General features: G+C 39.3%; 1 protein-coding gene across 5 annotated transcripts in view; it reads left to right on the top strand.

Annotated features, from left to right (window-relative positions):
• Positions 1–6,945, top strand: part of PTBP3 (polypyrimidine tract binding protein 3) — a 93,966-nt gene extending 87,021 nt beyond the window's left edge. For all 5 annotated transcript variants that reach the window (XM_024562059.3, XM_024562060.3, XM_024562061.3 and 2 more), the window contains 2 exons: positions 1,575–1,652; positions 1,801–6,945. In XM_024562059.3, the coding sequence (XP_024417827.2) occupies positions 1,575–1,652; positions 1,801–1,933 (211 nt within the window). In that variant the 3' untranslated portion in view covers positions 1,934–6,945. The remainder of the gene's footprint in view (positions 1–1,574; positions 1,653–1,800) is intronic.
• Positions 6,946–21,191: the final 14,246 nt, after the last annotated feature.

Consider the following 21,191-nt stretch of genomic DNA (forward strand, 5'->3'; position numbering starts at 1 on the left):
TTTCATGGCTTTTCTTTGGCACATCTGAATTGACAGCATCATTACTCTTGCACTTTGGGGCCATTAATAAGTGAAGTGAGGAAAGCCAGCACTATAGGGACCCGAATGCTGGGGTTCTAGTCACTAACAGATGTGTAGTGCACAGTGTGGGCATGCTGGACAAAGGGATGGTTCTTAGGCGCAATGGGGCAGGGTGGCAGCAAATTGCCTCCCACTACTCAAAATGGCACCAAATTTAAAATTTATGAATTGTTTATTTCATGAATTTTCCATTTAATGTTTTCAAACTGCAGGTAGCTGAAATTATAGAAAGCAAAACCATAACTAAGGGGGTCTACTGTATTCTACTTTTTGTCTCTTTCAATTTGTCCATAATGACCTTTGAGGTAAGGTCATGAGTTTAATTTTATCAATGAAACTGAGAGGCTTAGGTTAAGTGACTTACTCAAAGTGACAGAACAAGTGAATGAGAAATAGAATGTGAACACAGATCTGTTTCCTTGCAGAGCTACTCATTTTTCTGCTCTACTGACCTTGCTGGCAGTTGTGAGATGAGGAGTCTGCATTTAGTTAGTTGACTCTCATGTGATAGACCAGTGTAATACTTATCTACTGCTACGTAACAGATCACCCCAAAACTTAACATGGTAGTAAATGTTCATTATCTCATACTATAACTGTGAGTCAAGAATCCAGAAGTTGCTTAGCTGGGTGTGGTTTTGGCTGAGAGTCTCTCATAAGGTTGCATCTGAATGTTTAATTGGGGCCACTTCCTAAGCAGCTCATTCATGTGCCCAGTTATTGACAAAAGGCCCTTGCTTGTCATAAGAACCTCTTCATATGGCTGCTTATATATCCCCATGAAATAGCAGTTGGGTTCCTCCAAAGCTAATGCTTCAAGATGTAAGGTGGGGACCACAGTGTCTGTCAGCCTCAGAAATCACATGTGTCATTTCTACAATACCTTTAAAGATTACAGAGGACATCTCTATTCAGTATGGCAAGGGTGTGTTCAAGGGTGTGTTCAAGGGTGTGAATTCTAGAAAGCCAGAGTAATTGGAGACCATCTTAGAGCCTGACTACCACATACACATATTCATAATTACCCTGGAAGCAGTTTAAAATGTAGAACTCTGGACTATAGTAAGCAAGTCAAAACTAAGGAAATAGTTTTGGAAGTAATAAAGTTAATTACTGAAGCCAGTGCTATGGGTACTAATCCTTTGAAAGAATAAATACAGGGGTGAACAAAAGGAGGTTTACAGTTATAATGCAAATAAATATACAATGATTAATAAATATTAATACAATAATAAACTTTCACATACTAACAACTGTTAACCTACATTTGCCCACCTCTTTATAGAAAGATTTTCTTGCTCTCTATATACCCGTCCACATCTTTTGCAAAAGATTTGAGACAAAATTCTATTGTCTGAGGACATGTATGTGTCAACCTGAAACATTTTTCAGGGCAGTTCCAAATCGTGTGTTCATTGCATGGCTTTATTCTCTTTGCTTCATTTGAGAATTAGGGCTAAGATATTTGGTTGATTCTCTGATTGTTTTCACAGACCTTCTGTTACAATGGATGATCTGAAGAACCTTTTTACTGAAGCTGGATGTACAGTGAAGGCTTTTAAATTCTTTCAGTAAGTCCTCGCTTGTAAGAAGTAAATAACCTTGTTTAAATATGGTATGCAAATTTTAAGGTAGTTCAGTGAAGTCTTCTAGGGTTGGGGAGAAGGTTTATGGGCAAAATTAATTCTGTACACTTTATATTTCTTATTCCATTTTCAGGAAAGATCGCAAAATGGCCCTTATTCAGTTGGAATCTGTGGAAGAAGCAATCCAGGCCCTCATTGAGCTTCATAACCATGACCTTGGAGAAAACCACCACCTCAGAGTTTCCTTCTCAAAATCTACAATCTGACTTTTCTGTGAATTTTTCTCCTAAGACTGGACCATAATTTCAGTGAAGCGTTCAGACATAGACTGAAGCATCTCCAGACCAATTCTGCCTCTTTTACACAAATAATTTTTTCTAAGTTTGCTATTCAAGTATATTCAAAAAATTAAGGGATGATTACCCCCTGTATCCCCTGCTAATAGGTGATCAAAGATGTGTTTCCTTTATACCATACTTTCTATGAAAATGATCTTCAGGAAAAGACTTTTCAGTAATTTCATTCCCCATATTAAATTGGATTTCAAGAGGACAGACTTTTTTTTAGTTTGGGTCGAGATCAGCCTTATACATTTCTAAACTCCTTTGTACTTTAAAAAATTTAAGCATACCAACTTTTAAAAATTACTTGATGTAAGTGATTTCAGTTTCTTACAACCAAGCTTTTAACTTTATGATTCAGAATTTTGTTCACTTATAAATTATTACACCTATATTGATAGTTATATATAAATTAGGTTGTTTTGGAAGCAGATTTATAAATTTCCATGTTTTCTTTCAATGGTTTGTTTCACTGGAACACACTCCTTTGAATATTGCTTATCTGTAACTTTTTAAGATTGTTTGGAGAAATGAAGAGTCTCAGCTGTCCCTGAGGAAATTCCAGCCAGGATCAATTAAGGTGTTAGAATAATTAATAATTTTATTAGGAAAAATCATGTTTTAAATTTCAAAATAACACATTTGCTGAGTAATATAATATGATCTTAGAAAAATTTTAAAAAATAGTTCTACTTAAAAACTACTTTTTTATAATTGTTTTCAGAAAAAAGTTTACAGTCTTAAGGAAAATATTCAGGTCTATCATATGGTTTGACAGATTTTTAAAAGTTATTTTTGGTAAGGTCTTCTTTTAGAAATAATCTCAAGGGTTTTTTGTACCACTATAATCTGTAATACTTACTCAGAATTACTGTGTATTTACTTAATTTCTTATTATGTGCCTTATTATGTGCTTATGATACAATAGGTTAGAGTTTTATCTCAGTATCTTGAAAGCTATATTGTGGGCTTGGTGAGTGTTTTTTCTTTCCCTGTTTTGGTAAGGATTTTAAAGTTTTTTTCATTGCTATTTTAAGTGGTTTTCAGTAAGTAATAGTTTTTATTCAAATTTATGGTGCTTTGGTGCAGAGATGGGTTGGGGAAGGGTAAATGGTTTGGAGAATAACTCAGTGCACACCTGTAGGCCTCTTCACATTGTGACCATTGCCAGTATGGCGCATCTGTTTGGACCTATGAAATGCAATCTCAGTTTCTGGATCTTGTCTCACCTTTATCATTCATCATATTTTGTCTCAGGATTACTTGGTTTTTCTCAAGTGGGAACTTGCTTTTCTTTGTTACTGTAACTTCATTACTGAGTGCCCACATGAATGGAGTGTGACAGAGTGTGTTCCTTCTCATTCTCTGTCCTGTTTTCTTTTGGTTGAATGTAAGAGTACATTTTAATGTTGCTTCAGTGATTGTATAATGTAAAATTGTTTCTTTTTAATGAGAAACTTTGCTTTTGTTAATTATTCCTTCAGTGCTTGATCAGATTTTTTTAAAGCAGAAATTGTCAAAAGGGACATGTTTGTCCCCCACTTTTACACTTCTCAGATTCTCGGAGTGGCTCATCTCACCTTTAAAATGAATATTTCAATCTTTTTGCTATATTCCAGCCATTAGTTTGGACACAGGAAGGTTTCTGCAAAAGAAATTTTACAAAAAATTGGAGACAACAGAGGACATTGTGGGTTGTTTAAAAGCAGAATTCCCTCAACACTGAGCAACAGTATGTTAGTGGAGTAGGAGGGAGGACACTAAATTGGGACCTACTGGGTGGATCAGGATAGCATTGGCTGCATAGATAGGTATAATCATTCAACAAGTTTTTTTTTTTTTTCATTTATAAGATGTATTTTTAGTGAAACACTGAGTAAAGGGGGAGGAAAACATTTCTTGGAGAAATCTCCCAAAGTTTGCTTTTTTTTCCTTTTATATAGGCACTATTCAAATTTTTAGTGGTAAGTTAAAATTAAGTTGTATTGTTTCATTTGCTTTAAGTTTAGAATTGCTGTGTAATTTGATTCTCAGAACATTTGGTGTGTAAGCATAGCAAAAGTGTAGCAGAGGGGAGATCATAATGGTGTTGAATGTAATTTTGAAATGGGGCGTGGCCTTAAAATCTGAGAGACATTTGAATCCTTTTCAGGGATTTGTGTATGTGTGTGTATAGATAAGTGTGTGTATATGTGTATATATGTATATATACACATGCACTCTTCTGATGTACATACATATACACATCACATACCTTTTAATTTATTGACAAGATTAATCAAATTAAGATTTGGAAAAGTGAGGTATTCTTATTTAAAATAGTGTGTTTGAAACCATCAATTTGTGTCTGAAATTAGCTGTAGCACCTCAGTGTTGTCTATACTGGACTATTTGCTGTTTGAATGCTAGAAGTCTACAGTATTTGTGTTGGCATATTTTCTGTAAAAAGTTTAAAAATATCAGCATAGTGGAAAAATTAGATCTTCGTATTTTTCTTTTTGGCATGCGTTTATTAGATATCTTCTAAGCCATGTTTTTGCTGTTCAGCTGACATAGTATTCTATTTTTAAGCTTGCTTGCTTTATTTTAAGGAGTATTGTCTTATCACTTTTGGAAGTGTCTTCACTTTTACACAAAGTATATATATTCAGGACTTTTAAAAAATAGCAGTACATGTTTAACAGTAGCAATTTATGCCAAAAAATTTTTTTTAGATTTAAATAACTTACAGAGCAGTAAAATGTGTTTTGTGTGAGATACAAATAGAAAAATGACCCAGTATCTTAATTGATAACTGAACAGTATCAGAATTTTATCCAGTAGCTCATTAAATTCTTTAAGACTAAATATTATGATCATTTATCTGTATAGGCATTGTTTTTTATTTTTTATTTTTTTGACTATTGTTGAAAGATGCAGATCTCTCACAGTTTTTAGAGATGTACTTCTTTCTGTCTGCCTAATTCTTTTTGGGAGCAGGGTAATGCCTTCTTTGTCTCTGTCTACAATAGTAATCATAGTTTTGTGCATCAGTTGGTTAGAAGTAACTCTTAGGAATGTCTGTTCATTTTCATGTAAACTTTTCAAAGCTCCGTGTCCTTAAGGCAGCAAAGTTTATATATACATTGAGAATGTTATCATGTAATTGCTCTTCTTTTCCCACTAAATATTTTTTTGGAAAAAAGATGACAAGCGCAAAAGTATGTGCCCCCCCCATGAGTCACTTAAAAACCCAAAGTTTGCCAAACTATTAGCCTATCTCTTAGAAAACCTAATGTGTACTGCTATTTTTAAAACCAAAAAGACATAATGACTATGCGTAAAAGCATTTTTCTTAGCCTTTCCTTTGTCTTGATCTGTTAACAAGAATAAAACTGCCAGACTTAAAATATTCTACTATTGTGCTAAAAGAAATACAATTTAGATTGCACAAAACTTTTCCTTTAAAGAAAATATAACTCAGCTGTCTTTTAAAAGAGCTGTGTTGTTACCTACAAGACTATTTGCAGTCTTTTTTCAGAGCAAATTCTAACAGTTGTGAATTGTTTTAAAAAATAGAAAACTAATAAAATACTAGTTTCGGGGGTTTTATAGAGGGAGACAAACTAAATGGGACCAAAGTTTATGTGCCTTCTTTAGTAGTCTTAATTGACCTATTCTTCCTATTCAAGACTAAGGTAGTATCACTATTCTGGTTTTCAGGAAATATGTACTATATAGTTTTAAAAGAATGTTATCCCACAGACTATTCATACAAGAATTGTAACTGAGTAAATGAAGTCTCAGTCACACTTTTGCCTTTATTGCATAATATTCATAATATAGCATTGTGCAGGTCCAAGAACAGCTGCTCTAAATCTTTGTGGTCATCTTTGTTTTTGTAACCTGAGGCATGTGTTCCAGAGAACAGGGATATTTGTCTGGTCCAATGACCTTGGTGATAATAGTCATAATTGAAAGCTGCTTATGGCAAGCTTAATTCAGCACTGTAAACCGATTTTTGTTCTTGTGTTATTTTCAATTTTTAAATCTATATAGTAGTTGTAATAACAGATATTTTAATAGCTATTTTTGATGTCATACTCTGGCCTTTATCCCCCTTACCATTGTTACCCAGATATTTAAAAAATTCATCCCGCATCCAGAAAGTACTAATTATAAAGATCGCTGACCAAGCAAAATTTTGCATCAAAATGTCACCTCATTGCTCTGACCAAAGACTGACTTCTGGTTTTAACTTCTATTAAGCATTTTTTCTCAAGCTCCTTTCTGAAAGAAGACCCAGTGCAAAGCGGCCTTTACTTTCTATGGTGAATAGACTACTTAGAGAAAATGGGAGTTAAAATGTGAACAGAATGGATTAGGTTGGCAAGGGTTTAATGGGCATTTTCAGTACTGTATTTAAGAAAAAAATAGCACAGCTAGGAGCCTCTGACATTGTCTTGTGTTTTACATGGTCTGTTCATAAGATTCCCTTTTTCAGTTTATAAGAATGTTCATTGAACAGAAGATGCTGTAAATATTTGTAACAACATTTTTTTAAACCAGGCCAAAAAAAGAAAAAAAAAGGGGGGGTTGGGAACAAGTTAGCATATAAAGTGGTTTTATATAAAACATCGATGGTCTTGTATATTTTGATAAGCAGCAGTACCAGCTTCATTTGTAACACAGTTTGTGGCATTGGGTGGGGGGGAGGATTCTGTGATTGTTGCAGTGAATTGTTATAAATGCAAAGAGATGAAAAAATATTAAAAAACATATTTTCTAAATGCGTAGTGCATGGTTAATTCAAGCTTCTGTACACTACAGGATAGTCCATTTTCATTCAGTTTGTATATTTGCTGACTTATTACTTGGTATCTCTAATCTCTTTTCCTAACAGTGTAGCATTGTAGCATGCCTTTTAATAAATGTCATGACATCTGTACGCTCTTAAAGTTTCTCTGTGTTCTCGTCTGTACTTCGGGTTTCCCCTTGTCTTACCTGTAATTCTAATGATGTCATATTTTCTTTTATTTTTCATAGCCATCCATCTAAACTTGTTATAGACAGTAGCAAGCACATATTTATGCAACTGAAAAAACCCTAAGTCTGCTAACCCCTTCTTTTTAAATTAAGTAACAATTCTCATTTTGATGAGCAAACTGCTTTGTAGTTGTCCTGTAATGCGACTTTTTCTATGGCACTCCTCCTTTAGTATGAGTACATACTGGCGTGCACTTGCTTGAGTTCTCTCTCTCTCTCTCTCTCTCTCTCTCTCTCTCTCTCTCTCTCTCTCACACACACACACACACACACACACACACACACACGAGAGAGAGAGAGAGAGAGAGAGAGAGAGGTATATGTGAAATGCCAAAAAAGAGTTGGAACACTTTTTCTAGTCTGGTTCAGTTTTTCGCTTCCTTCTGGGATTAGTGTCCATAAATTTTGAGATACGAGGCATGATCTCAAACCAAATTTGTCCTTTTTAATTAAAGGGTAATGCATTTATGAGCTGTCTGTATATTGCTTTTCCTTAGATAAGTGTGTTTTATTTCTGGGGTCTTTCTTTAAATACTGGATTGTAGGAGTCTAAACAGTAATTTATTTTAATCTTTTACTCCAGAATCTTTTGGAAGACAGAATTTACTTTTAACAGATTGTAAACTTATGTAAACACTACTGATTTTTGCTGGATCACCTATAAAATCTCCATAAATGTAACTAGATCAATTTTTTTTTTTTTAGAAAAACATAAGACATTTTTGTCAGGAAAAGGTAAAATAACCCTATGGCCAAGTGAGGTTTTTTATAAACTTAACTTGACCGTGAAATGCTTATTCACACAGCAGAGTGCTTATAACCATCATTAAGAATCATGAATTTTTGAGCATAAATGGATCTAAGAGATCACCTAGTTCAGTTGCAGTTTTTAAAGAAATCAACACAGAGAAGGAGGTGACTTACCCAAGGCCACATGCCAGTTAATTGCAGGTTCTGGACTAGAAACCAGGTCTTCCTGACATTGTCTACTCTCTCCATTGCACCCAGCTGTTGTGCTTTTGTCCTGCGAAGAGCTGTGAGGGTTATTATAATCTTGAAGGTCTGTACATGGAACTGAGGTGCTTGTACTTAGCAAAACCAACTTAAAGACTGCGGAAGTGGTGGTGGTGTTTCTGCTGAAGGGTGAAAATGCCTACCTACTTCTGAACATTTGAAATTAAAAATGTCATTTCAAGCTGTACATTTGAGAAAACTTAATTCTTAAAAAAATGTAGTTAGTATTTGTCTTAGTTTGCTTAGGGCTGACATAACAAAGTGTTCCAGACTAGGTAGTTTAAACAATAGAAATTTATTTTCTTAACAGTTCTAGAGACTAGAAGTGCAAAATCAGGGTGTCAGCAGGGTTGATTTCTTCTGAGACCTCTTTTCTGGGCTTATAGATGGCTGTTTTCTTCCAATCACTTCACGTGGTCTTCCCTCTGTCTGATCTGTGTCCTCATCTTCTCTTACAAGGTATTAATACACCAGTTATATTGGGTTAGGGCCCATCCATCTGACCTCATTTTACCACAATTACCTCTTTAAAGGCTGTGTCCACACATACAGTCACAATCCAAGATATGGGGGTTTAGGACTTCAACCAGAATTTTGGGGGAATACAATTCAGCCCATAACATTATTTAATAAAAATTATTCATTCAGCTGACCAAGTATTGATTGCACCAGCAATTGAGCTAGGTGCTGGGAAACATAAAAAGTTATGGATGTGGAGACTTAGCTTTTAGATGTGTAATAATATAGTGGAAATTTAAGCTTAAATCCATAAATGAAGTAGTCTTGAGCTCTTGCTTTGATTTAGGAAGCCCCCAAAATGGAACATGAGGCCTCTAGGCAATTCTAGTCAGAATACACTTGGCTTTAAAGCTATCATGCAGCTAATTGTGAATGTTAGGGACACATACATGTACTTACATAATTACCTACTCTTCACTCTCAGAAATAAGCTATTTCATAGCAGTGATCATTCCTAAGACATGGCAGACTTGAACAGTGTGGGAATAAGCAAGTAAGAGGACACCGTCAAACAAGCTGTGCCCAGTTTGTGATGCTCAGCATTTGTTGATAATTGAGCTGGGGTGCTGAGTTAGAAGTGTTAAATCCACTCTGTTTACAATTTGTGTGATTGTTTCTACATCAGTGATTTTTTTTCTGTTGTCTTATTTCGACTTCGGGTGGAAATCTGTTATTGTGTTTCTGTCAAAACAATTTATGCTGAATGGATAAACTTCTAATGACAATTTTGTTGGAATTACTGCATTCATAAACTTGGGTTTGGATGTAGACCTCCCACTTTTGCTGGTATAAAGAAAGTACAATTAACCAAAAAATTAATGATTCTAATGTTTCATAGTGGTTTGTAGATCTATTTTTTTTTATTCCTATGTTGTAGATACAGACAGGGTAATGGGAAAAATTCAGTGGTTCTGTTGGAATAAATTGCCCTCAGATTAAGTAAACTATGCCCAAGGTTATGGAATTATCTGCTAAATTCTTGATCCTGCCTAATATAAATATCAGATTCTGACCTGGTTAGCAATTGTCTTTAACCAAATGAAAGCTGGTACTAGTTATATTAATGCTAGACAAAGTGTACTTTCAAGCACCACATAAGGAGATTTTATAGTAAGATTCATATAGTGGAATACTTCATAATTCTGCAAGTAAACACAATAAAGCTATACAAAAGCTACATGGAAGAATCTCACAGATGTGACATTGAACAAAGAAAGCCATCCACAAAAGAATACATAATGTTTAATTCTATTTACATCAAGTTCACAAACAGGATAGTGGTTACCTTTGGGAAGGAGGTAATTGAGGGGATGAGGAGAGGTTTCCAGTGTGGTACATTTCATTTCTTAACCTTTGTACCAGTTATCTAGAAGTATTTACTTTCTGGTAGTTCCTTGAGCTTGTATACCCAGGATTTGTGCATTTATCTATGTACTATACTTCATTTAAAGGGATTTTGAAAACATTGTAATTGAGCAAGGTGCTATAATCATTCTCCTTGCTTCTTAGATCAGCTGATTATTCTACACAGTAAGTCTTTGTCATAAAGTACTTGAGGTACCGTGGACTGAGCTTCGCCGTGAAACTCTCCCGCAAGTGTATATGGTGTTGCATCTCTCTGATGACGGCACCTATAGGAAAAATGTTTCCCTGACAAAAAAAACCCACAGACTGTATTTTCAAGTAAATTCTACATTTTTGAACAGTTTATACCCAACTAAATTCAGAAAAAGTTTATTAACACAGTTGATCCTTGAACAACACAGGTTTGAACTATGTGGATCCATTTATGTGGATTTGTGGATTCAACTACCTGCAGGTTGAAAACAGCATTTTCAGTCCATGGCTGGGAATCCACATAAGAATCCACAATCCACAATCCCTGCATTGTTCTACCAGGGGTGTCCAACCTTTTGGCATCTCTGCACCACACTGGAAGAAGAGTTGTCTTGGGCCACACATTAAATACATTGCAACATACAATCACAAAAGAAGTCTCATACTGTTTTCAGTAAATTTATGATTTTGTGTTGAGCCACATTCACAGCCATCGTGGGCTGAATGCAGCCCATGGGCCACAGGTTGGACACCCCTGTACACACATTTTATTTATGTAAGGTACTTGAGCATCCCCGGATTTTGGTGTCTGCAAGGGGTCCTGGAACCAATCCCCCCAGATACCAAGGGGCAACTGTTGTTAAAGTTTGGGGGGAGTCAAAAACTATACTCTGGCTTTTGACTGTGTGCCCCCAATCCCTGCTTCAAGGGTCAAATGTACCTATTAGTTTTGTTTTTGCAGCTATAAGCCTGATCTGGTGGGGTATTTGATGACCCCTTATATATTTTCATCAAGAAAAGCCAGAAGGACCTACCATCCTGAGCAAAGACTAAACAAAAGGGTTAGTGAAACTTCTTGTCATGAAGATTCTTAAATATACACTAGTTAATGTAATGTGGTAGGTCTCCATGTACCCAATACCCAGCTGCAGCTAGGGGCTAATCTTGTTTCATCTATTCTTCCTCACTGCCCAGATTATTTTGAAACATATCGCAGTCATATGCTTTCATCTACAAACATGCATGTATGTCTAAATTTATACAATGCAATTGTTGATGGAGTCTTTCCATCTTCCCCCCCCCCCCCCCTTGCAAACTTATTTGTTGAAGAAACTGAGCTATTTGCCCTGTAAAAATTCCCAACAGCCTGGATTTTGCTGATTATGTCCTCATTGTGTTATTACTTTAATATGTCTCCCCACCTCAAATTTTCTGTAAATTGGGAGCTGCTGCTTTCCTTACCTTCTTCCTGCCTCCCTGGTTTTCTTTTTGTGTGCTTTTTAAAAATGACTATTTATTGATTTTAGAGAAAGGGGAAAGGAAGAGAGAGAAAAAAACATCAATTTATTCCATTTGTTTATACATTCATTGCTTGCTTCTTGAATGTTTCCTGATTTAGGATAGAACCTGCAACCTTGGCCTACCAGGGCAATGCTCTAGCCAGCTAAGCTACTCGGCCAGGGCTGGTTTTACTGTCCTTCATTTGTTGGGGGCGGGGGGGGTGGCGGGCGGGAAGCAAGAATACTTTCTAGATGGCATTGGGCACTTACCTATCTTGTGATGGTAGTAATTGATGATCATTGCTTAGATCCATTCATTTTTAGAGATTGCAAGACTGCGAAGCTCTATTCTCTTTGCATGTATTGTTTGGATTATTTTTATATAAGAGAAACTTCTCCATATCCATTTATTTGGTTACCCTAAGGTACACTCTCTATAGAAAAACAAGATAAACTCTTGATTCTTTCCCTTTATTTGCCTGTTTTCAAAATTATTTTGTTTTCTATCCTCCAAAAGTTTGTTAGCCTTGTGTTTATGGAAAATCTCAAACATTTGTTAAAGTAGGACTAGTATAGTGAAACTTCATTTTCCTGTCACCTAATGTATACAATTCATACTGTGTTTAATCTTCTGTAATGCTGCTCATTGTCCCCTTCGACTCAGGAGATCACTAATGAATTAAGGTAGTTCATCTTACCTAACAGTTTTCAGATTGGTCAAAAGTTGTTTGTGATATTTATAAATCTCTACCTAATTGATATAGTTACTTTTTAATTGCTGTTTTCTCTTTTTCTCTTCAGCTGTCTTGCCAGAAGTGTTTTCAAGTATCTGCTTTTCACTTGTTTTGATCCCCCAAATAAGCTTGTATTTTAGTTTATGAATGTTTTATGCTATCTTTGGTTTCATTTCGTGGTTCTTTTGCAAAAGCGTATGTTAATCATAGCTATCTCCTTTGACTTTCTGGTTTAGCCTGAGGGTTTCCACTGAATGTCTATCCCATACGACAGAAATAATGAATAGTGGCTTGAGAGCAAAATAAAGCTCTTTATTTAGGTAGGAATAAACACTTTAAAATAAACCAGAACAAAGTTTAGGGCTGTCCCAGTGATTCTCTTACCCTCATACCTCTCACTGCTGCACTTCAGTGTAGGCTGATTTGATGGACAAATACGTTTCCCGGAGAGTCCGAAGTTCTAAAAGTTGTCACCATGCTATCAGTAAGGTGCCAACATAATAAAGGTGTAAAGTGCTGGTACGTCCTTTCTTGGTGCTAACTTACCAACTTACTTTTAAACATTTCTCAGTATGGTCCAAGAACAGTGGCTATCGGGCCCAGATTTTCCAGAACAGGCATATTTTTATATTTTCAGATCATGCTTCTAATTTTTTTTTTTTTAGAGTTACAGAATTACGTGTAAGCTTCTGTGCTTGGTGCACAACACTTTTTGACTAATCTACTCTAAAGTCTGACAAATAAAGGCGTCAAGACTAGGGAGTACAGGGTGCTGATGGTAGCCCCTGCTCACTCAGTAGCAGTCTTAAGAAATAAAGCGCTCACACAGAGACCAGCATCCAGCACCTCATCTATTGGATAAATAAAGACCTGCCATTTCCTTGCAGCTGGCCGGAGCTTCTGGTGGAACCAGGCCCAGTATTTTTCCTCGGTAGTCCCCATCCTGCACTCTTGCAGTAGAAATCCTGAGACCGTTATAGACAGACCCTGTGGCTTCTGGTGACTCTGGGCAGCAAACTGGTTATTGTAGACCAACATCTCGTCTGAACCAAGCTGCAAGCCAATCAAATGCACAGAAAGCTGAGTGAGCACTCACGGAAGTAGATAGAGGCTCTGTCTCAACGTACAAAAACACCTGCTTTCCACTCTTACTTCAGGGCTCTGGGAATTTGCTGGCACAACTATATTTTGGAGTATGTATTCAAGATCTCTACCCTCACTGGAACCATTGCCCTGACCTGTACATTTTGAGGGTGGCCATCACTTCTTCCCTGATGTCCCCCAAAAGCATAGATTTCCCAGATGCTGTCACTCCCAAAGAAGCTAAATATCCCTTGTACAATGTATTTGTTCTCTAGCGCTGCCGTAACAAAACACCACAAACTGGGTTGCTTGAACAACAAATTTATTTCCTCTGAGTTGGCAGGTTTGCTTTCTTCTACCCTCGACTTGCAGCTGCCTTCTGTGTCCTCACATTATGTGTGTGTGTCTCTTAATCTCTTCGTATAAGGACGCCAGTCATAATGGATTAGGGCCCACCCATCTGACCTCATTTTACCTTGACTACCTCTTCGAAGGTCCTCTCTCCAAATAGAGAAAACTAGTTACCCCTCCAACTAAGCCAGGAATTTGAACTAAATAGGCTGCTGCCAGCATGGTGGAGCCTCTCTTCCCAGACAGCTATTCTTTCTCTCTTTACCAGCGTCTTCATTCTCAGCACTATTTTTTTTTTTCCATTTAGAGCAGTTTTTCTCAACTCCTCTTTATTCTTCACCTACAAATCTCTTTATTCTCCTCCACTTACAAACCTCATGGCCCCCTTTGTTAGGGTCTTTAGAATGTAGACATCATGGCTAAAAACAAAGCAATGACGATTTTTAAGAACAGATGTATTTTGATCTTTTTAAAATATCCGTGTTTTCAACCTTACTAAGGTGGCATCGATGTCACACTGAGTGTACTGGCTTGTGGCTTAGGCAGTGTGGATGGCACAGCATTTTCAAAGGCTACTTCGCCACTGCTCGGTGTACTGAGCCAGAGGTGCAGACAAGTCAGCTTGGCAAGCGATCACTGGTGGGAACAATAGGGAGGCATAAGAAATCGGTTCTCTTTGTGAAACATGGCACCGCTCCGTCCCTAAATTCTCCGAGGAGAATTCAAATTTTCTACATGTTTTCTTAATGCAACTGACTCAAAGTTGTGTCACTTAAACCCTTCTTGAGGGTGGTGGTGTTTTTTTTCTGGCAAACACTGAAGATTGTCAAGAAGGAAGACTTCCCCCCCAGAGTTTCACGGTGGAAATTTAGGTCTACCCCGACGCAGGGAGAGTTAGCCTGAATTTATCCTGCAGCAGGACTAGATGAGGTGGGAATTTGTTTTTCTTGGAAACCGATCTCGAAATCTGTCCTTCAGAGCATCATCACAATGAGAAAATAAAATGACATTTTAGTACCAACTTGAAGAATCTAGAAACGGATTTTTGTTATAAATGCTTAAAGGAGCAAACCAGATTGGTATTTGCGCCTTTCAATTTCAGATTCAATTGTCTGCTGGGCTTCAGTTCTATATTCCAAACAAAACAAGCTCAATTTCAAGTTAGCCTTTATTGAAAAGTTTGAAAAAGCCACTCAAGGTAGGGTAATAGTTTCTAAATTTAGCAAAGTGACTATTTGGCCACCCACAAACTTTAGTATGGAACTGAAGAAATTTGTACAAATTTGGCATCGGTGTTCACATATGCACAAAAATAGGCAAATCAGGTTTTCTACTCAGCCCCTAATTGACTTGACGGGCTGCAGTCCTCAGCAGCCTACCAGCGACTCTAAAATTTAGTGCAGCCACACCGATGCTTTGTTCCTTTTCCTCTTTCCCTCGTGTGTTCCATCCGTGCTCCATTATCTCTCTCCCTGGTCCGTTCTCTCCTGCTGCTTCCACCCTGTCAGCTGTACTGGATTTTCCTATCAGCCTTTTAAACATGCTCAAGTCCCTCCAATCTTAAGACAAGGAATAAAATCTCCAATGCTGCTCTGCCTAACTTTCTATTTCTCTTCTCCGTTCACAGCCAAAATGCCAAACAGAATTGTCTCCGCAGCTTCACCTTCCTACACCCATCAAAGCCACGTCTTTTTCGCCGTATCTTAAGGACTCAGAATCAGAACTTGCTTTCAAATAAAAACCTGCGCTTGCCTGCAAATGAAGAACACTTGCGTTGTGTTTGCAGTAGGAACTGTAGCACAGATGGCACCGCACACACAGCACAAATAACACCCTTTGGCAAATGTGTGCTGAGCGCCACGTTGCTTCGACAGCTTGTTCTGAATGGTTTCTCGTTCTGTATTCCCCACATGCTCAACAGCCTAGCATGTCACACTTGAATCTCTGTATTTTGTATTAGGAAAATTAGTTTTTAAAATAAAAAATATTTTCTACGCTTTCACCCATTCTGAGATTCTGATAGGTGCCCTTCCCACCCTTTGGTTGAGAACCACTGATCGAGAGTAAACATGTAGGGAAATGGTAATTCCTCCTGTGTTCTAAGGAGGCCGTGGGCCCAGATGTTCTGCATCAGGGCAAGACGTCCCAGGGAAGTACAGACGATTGGATGTGGGCATAGCCTTGCGATTAGGGCCGCCGAATGCCAGGCTACATTTTCTCGTAGTGGACATGTCACTGCCATGTTCCTCTTTTAATTTGTGACTAAGAATGAATGTCATCACCCACCATCTCTTACTCTTCTGATGACCAGCCACTATATAAATAACACAGCTACATGTAATCCAATTTCTCCAGATTGAAGACCTGTTCAAGGGAGGCAATCCTTTACTTACGGGATAGTGGAGATAAACCCTGGAGAGGTGACGTCCTCGGTGAGACCACGGTGAATGTGAGGTTAACTCCTGACTCTAAACTTGGGAAATTATTGGCCATTCATTCATTCATTCATTCAACACACCCTCAAGTATTCAATGCTTATTATGTGAGTTCCTGCAGTCACAATCAAACAAGACAAGGCTCCTGTGCCTGGTGAGAGGCAGGAAGATAACTGAGTATTTATAAAGCATTGTAAGAGAGGGTTTATAAAAACACCAGGAGCACAGTGGAAGGAAGGGGCCAGAGTGAGGTCTAGGCAGGGTCCTGGAGGATGCTGTGGAGTCGGGAGAGTCTAGGTGGTACTGTGGGAACAGATAAACCCTAATCTTCACAGCTTCCAGCAAGGAATAAAAGTTCATTTCCACAGGCTGGGCAACTATCATCCATCTTTTAGCTGTGTCATCTAAAACATATACGGCCTCCAAAGTCTCAGCAGGGGAAGAGCAGTGACTCTTAAGTGTCCCTGTAACTAAACGCCTTGTCTGAGATGTGGTGCACGGGGCATATTGTGCGGTAAAATTGCATGAATGCTTACACTGAAAAAGCCTTTGTTGTTTATCTGAAATTCAAGTTTAATAGAGCATCCTGTATTTTTATCCGCCAAGTCTGGCAAGAGTCAAGGAAAACTTCTCTAACATCTTGTGAATGGGTGCCACCCCCAACAGCAGACATGGATGGGCCCTGACATTCTGAACTGTAGAGATACCACGTTTTCTTCCTGGCATCAAGGCTGTGCTGGGGCGGGCAGAGCAGAGCCGAGGCCAGGCCGTGGCCAGCAGACCAAGGCTGGTGGAGGAAATGCCAGGCTGCTGGCGTGGCCAGGAGAGCTGTCTCTGCACTGACAGCCTCTCAGGTGTCTTCTCAAGGTCAGAACCTCCCACACACCTGGCCTGGAAGTTCATGCGGGGCTTCGATGGTCAAAGCTGCTCCCCCCACCCAATTGCAGAAGAGGAGAGGAGTCCTTCCAGGCACTGTGTCTGCCCAGATGTCCTCCCAACCTGAAGCAGGGCACACAGGTGGCCACCCAACCTGAAGCAGGGCACAGGACAGGGGTGTTCATTGTTCTGGAACAGGGCCCTCCACACGGGGCCATCTCTCAAGCCCCCAGTGTGGCAGAACATCGGCACATTTCAGAGCACATGCCGGCACACCGGCCCCTGTATTGGCAGAGCCTAGGACAGAGTGAACACACCTCATGGAAAATACACCTTCCTGAATACAAAATGGAAAAATAGGTGAAAAGCTCTAACTTCTATATGGCTAAAAGATGACAGGCTTTTAAAGGTGCCTAAATCTAATTATTATGCACATGTCTGAGTGTTCTGTTGTGAAGCCAGTGGAGTTTGGGTGAGTAATAAAGACATGCATAATTTATAAGATTTATATACATATATATTCCGTAACAGTTGGGTTTTTGTATTTATTTCAGCAAAATGATGTTGACATGAGAGCTTTTCACAAAATTTGTATTCTTTTTGGTAGTAATTATCCGAATCGGAGGTTGACAAACTTTTTCTATGAAGAACCAGATAGAAAAATGTTAGGTGTTACGGGCCATATGGTTAATGTGAAAAGTATTCAACTCTGCCACTGTATCACCAAAGCAGCTATAGACAATGTGTAAACGTTGAGCAGCAAAGCTGTGTTCCAGTAAAACTTTATTTATAAAACAAAAACAGGTGGTGGGCCAGATTTAATCATGAAGGCTTAAAAATAAAATGTAATTGTGTTCACAGAGCACAAAATTTGAACATATGTTATCAAAAACAGTAAATAAAAATCAAAATAAAAAATGTAATTATTTAAATACATTTTCAAGCCCTAACTGGTGTGGCTCAGTGGATTGAACACCGGCCTGTGAACCAAAAAGTTGCCGGTTTGACTCCCAGTCAGGGCACATGCCTGGGTTGTGAGGCAGGTCCCCAGCTGGGAGCGTGGGAGAGGCAACCGATCAATGTTTCTGTCCTCCTCTATCTCCCACCCTCCCCTCTCTAAAAATAAATAAAATCTGAAAAAATATATACTTTCAAGATGTTTTCTTCTAAAATATTCAAAACTCTGTTAGGAGTAAACTAGAAATCAGTTAATAGTAACATTTTAAGTCAAAATCATTTCAACGAAACTGATTTTAATTTAATTTTGTAAGGACCTGATTAAATCTTATTAAATATTTTTATAAAAATAAATCTATTCACAGTTCTAGCCTTTAATATTCATGTAGCTGCCAACATAAAGAACTGGTATTATGCTTCATCCGCCTTAGATCTAGACCTATGTATTCACAAATTTTAAAGTCACAGGAATTGTTAATGTTGTAAATGTTCCTCAGCTGTTGTAAGCAGCTGTTGCAGAAACTGTCCAAATTTGTGAGTACCTCAAGAGCCACGAACTGGAACCCAAAGGAAAACAGAAGGTGGGTGCTCAGCACTACTGGGGAATGTACTGCATCAAGCAAGGATCCCCTACATCCGTACTACCACAGAGAAGGGGTTTAATACATCAATTAACTTGTCTTCTCTTTTGTATGTGCTTTCACGTCTCAATCCTCCCTGCATGTGAAAGCATCCACCTCTGCTGTGAGCAGGATACAATGAGAAACTTCCCAGGCATTTGAAAACAGCCACCTCTTGTTTCAAGAGTGTGGGGCAGCACGTGGGAAGGAACATCTCCTGCTTCCGGAGGGGGCTGACCCTGCAGTGGTGGTGTGGAGTGACAGGTTGCCATGCCAATGCTAAGGGCAATATTCTGAGTGACAGGGCACGTGTGTGATTTTTAATAATTTAATTTTCATGTTTATGCCAAATCTTTATAATTTTCTGTGTGAAAACATTCCACTTTCCCAGGCAATGCCATAGAGGACAGAGGGGCAGGTCCCAGGGCTCAATGGCTCAGACCCATCACACACCTGGCAGTCCATCGTGGCCGGCAGTACCTGCTGGGGGTGTGTGTGCTGTGAAGGAATCAACATTTCTGGTAATTTCTAAAGAAACAAGGTCAAGTACCTGGCCTTCCTCCTGCAGGCAGGTGAATGCTAACCGCTCTGCTTCGGAGCCTCCAGCAGCAGCATCTGGATAGTACGCAGCAGGCTGTCCCCTCGACCAAGCCAGGTGAGGCCACCCTGAGCGCCTCACAGCACTTGATGAGACCTCATGGCAAGAAAAGGCCTGCCCTCTGGGCTCTGCACCCTGAGCCTACCTGCAAGTCCTTGGATCACAGGGTTGGCAGGAAGAACCAGGCAGTGACGGTCACCCGGGAGGAGAGGAAGGAGAAGGCCAAGATCCCTTACGGAAGGCCACATACCTCGCAAGCCTGTGGAAGCAGACCAAAGAGAACATGGGAAAGAAAACTGACAGAGATCCTCAGGACCCTCAGTCTCCCGGTCTGAGCCCGATGAAGACTGTTTATTTCTCAAAAAAAAAAAAACGTTCCATAATTCACCTGTATTACCTTTATAATCAGACGATGAAACAGAAAGGGATACAATGAACATCAATAAATGTAATTTTTAAAATGTATTTATAATAGGCAGGGCCCTCTCAAAAGTGGGGTTCAGGCAAGGGGCTCCTCTTGCTGCAGCTGAAAAGCATCCTGGCTTAGAGACCTTTCCTGGGGAAGCTCCATGAGGCGTGGAGGCTTAGGGCCGGGCACAGCAAAATTTTCCTTTTAGCTTCCTTTTAATTTCTGACTTTTTTCTCACAGTGTCCATAGCAAATCAGATACCTCCAACCCTTAGCAAATTTCTTTATGTGCAGTTTTTTTCAGAGAAAAGACCTTTTCTGTCTCTCATGTTTCCTGTTGGGTCCCTGTTTTCACCTGTTGAAAACCCACCCATCTTTTAGGCTCTCGTTTAAAGGCCTTGTCCTTAATGATAGCTTTCCTTATCTTGGCAGCTGGAAGGCCTTTTTCTGAGGCCCCATCAGCCTTTGTTTAAGCCAGACGGAAATGCTTCTTAAACACTAGGTTGATCTAGAAGCCATAGTCCTTCCTTCATCTTTGCAGAGGCTACAGATGTAGTGTGCGGTTTTACGGAAGCCAGGCAGTCTCCTTGCCCTTTCAGACCACCCTGGGAGCCAGACCAAGGAGACTTCAGGCCCGTTATTCCTGGGTGAAGTGGAGTGGCTTTCCAGAAAGCCACTTACATTGCATTCTGGAGCCATGGTGTTCTAAAAGACCAGAAAGCACCTGCGATGGGCCGCCTTGAATAATGGCAAATGTGCTGGGTACCCGTGGAAGGTCCTGCACTGGAGCGAGACAAAACTGGAGGGTATTGCAAGGGTTTTCTATCAGGGTCTGCAGGAAAAGATCCACTTGATTCTACGCCGATCAGACGATTTCCAGGGTATTGTGTTTAGTTAGGGGTATAAACTCTAGGGAAATAAGTTTCAAACAACCTCATAAAAAGGCGTTACCCAGAATGATGAGCGACTCCAAGCCATGTCCTAGAATGCGGCAGGGAGAGCAGGCCCAGGTCAGACAAGGTGTGATTCGTGAAAGGCATGCTAGTTAAATTGAGAAGAGAGGGATTCGGCCTCGCCAGCAGGTTCACAGCTATAGTCACACCTGCTGGTTTTGCTGTCTAGCACTTTTCCCCTTCTGGTAAGACATCACCCTGCATTTTTGTTGGGAACTTCTTCTCTCAGCTCCGTCCCTGGGGGTTGGGTGAAGCTGACCACACTGAGCGCGGGCCCTGGTGGCTGTAGGCCAGCGATTTTCCACCTTTTTCATCTCATGAAACACATCAACTAATTACTAAAATTCTGCGGCACACCAAAAGGATACATTATATTTTTTGCCAATCTGACAAATTTGTGATTCACACAGTGATGACTATCATTGTGTAGGCTGTTGTCATTTTTTAATTTGACAATCTAAGGAAAAAGAGGTCAGTGCCCCTGACTAAAGAGTCAGGTATTGCCTGTTTTTAAAATTCTTGGGGCGCACCAGTTGCAAATCGCTGCTCTGGGCTATTTATTGATCCTATTATATCCAGTGCAGTGGTTTAGTTGTGGGCATTTGTCCCCAGGGATAAATAGGCCCAAAGTTTTATGTCATTCTTGGGGAAGAGACGCTTTCTCTGTCCTCTGGATGTGAAGCTGAGAGGAGAGGGCTGCTGCCACCCTACAGTCGTGTGGGGAAATCTGAGAACGGAGCAGGCAGAGCTGAGAGGAAGGAACTGGAATCCAG

The sequence above is a fragment of the Desmodus rotundus genome, chromosome 1 (assembly GCF_022682495.2).
Source record: "Desmodus rotundus isolate HL8 chromosome 1, HLdesRot8A.1, whole genome shotgun sequence".
Lineage (NCBI taxonomy): Eukaryota > Metazoa > Chordata > Mammalia > Chiroptera > Phyllostomidae > Desmodus > Desmodus rotundus.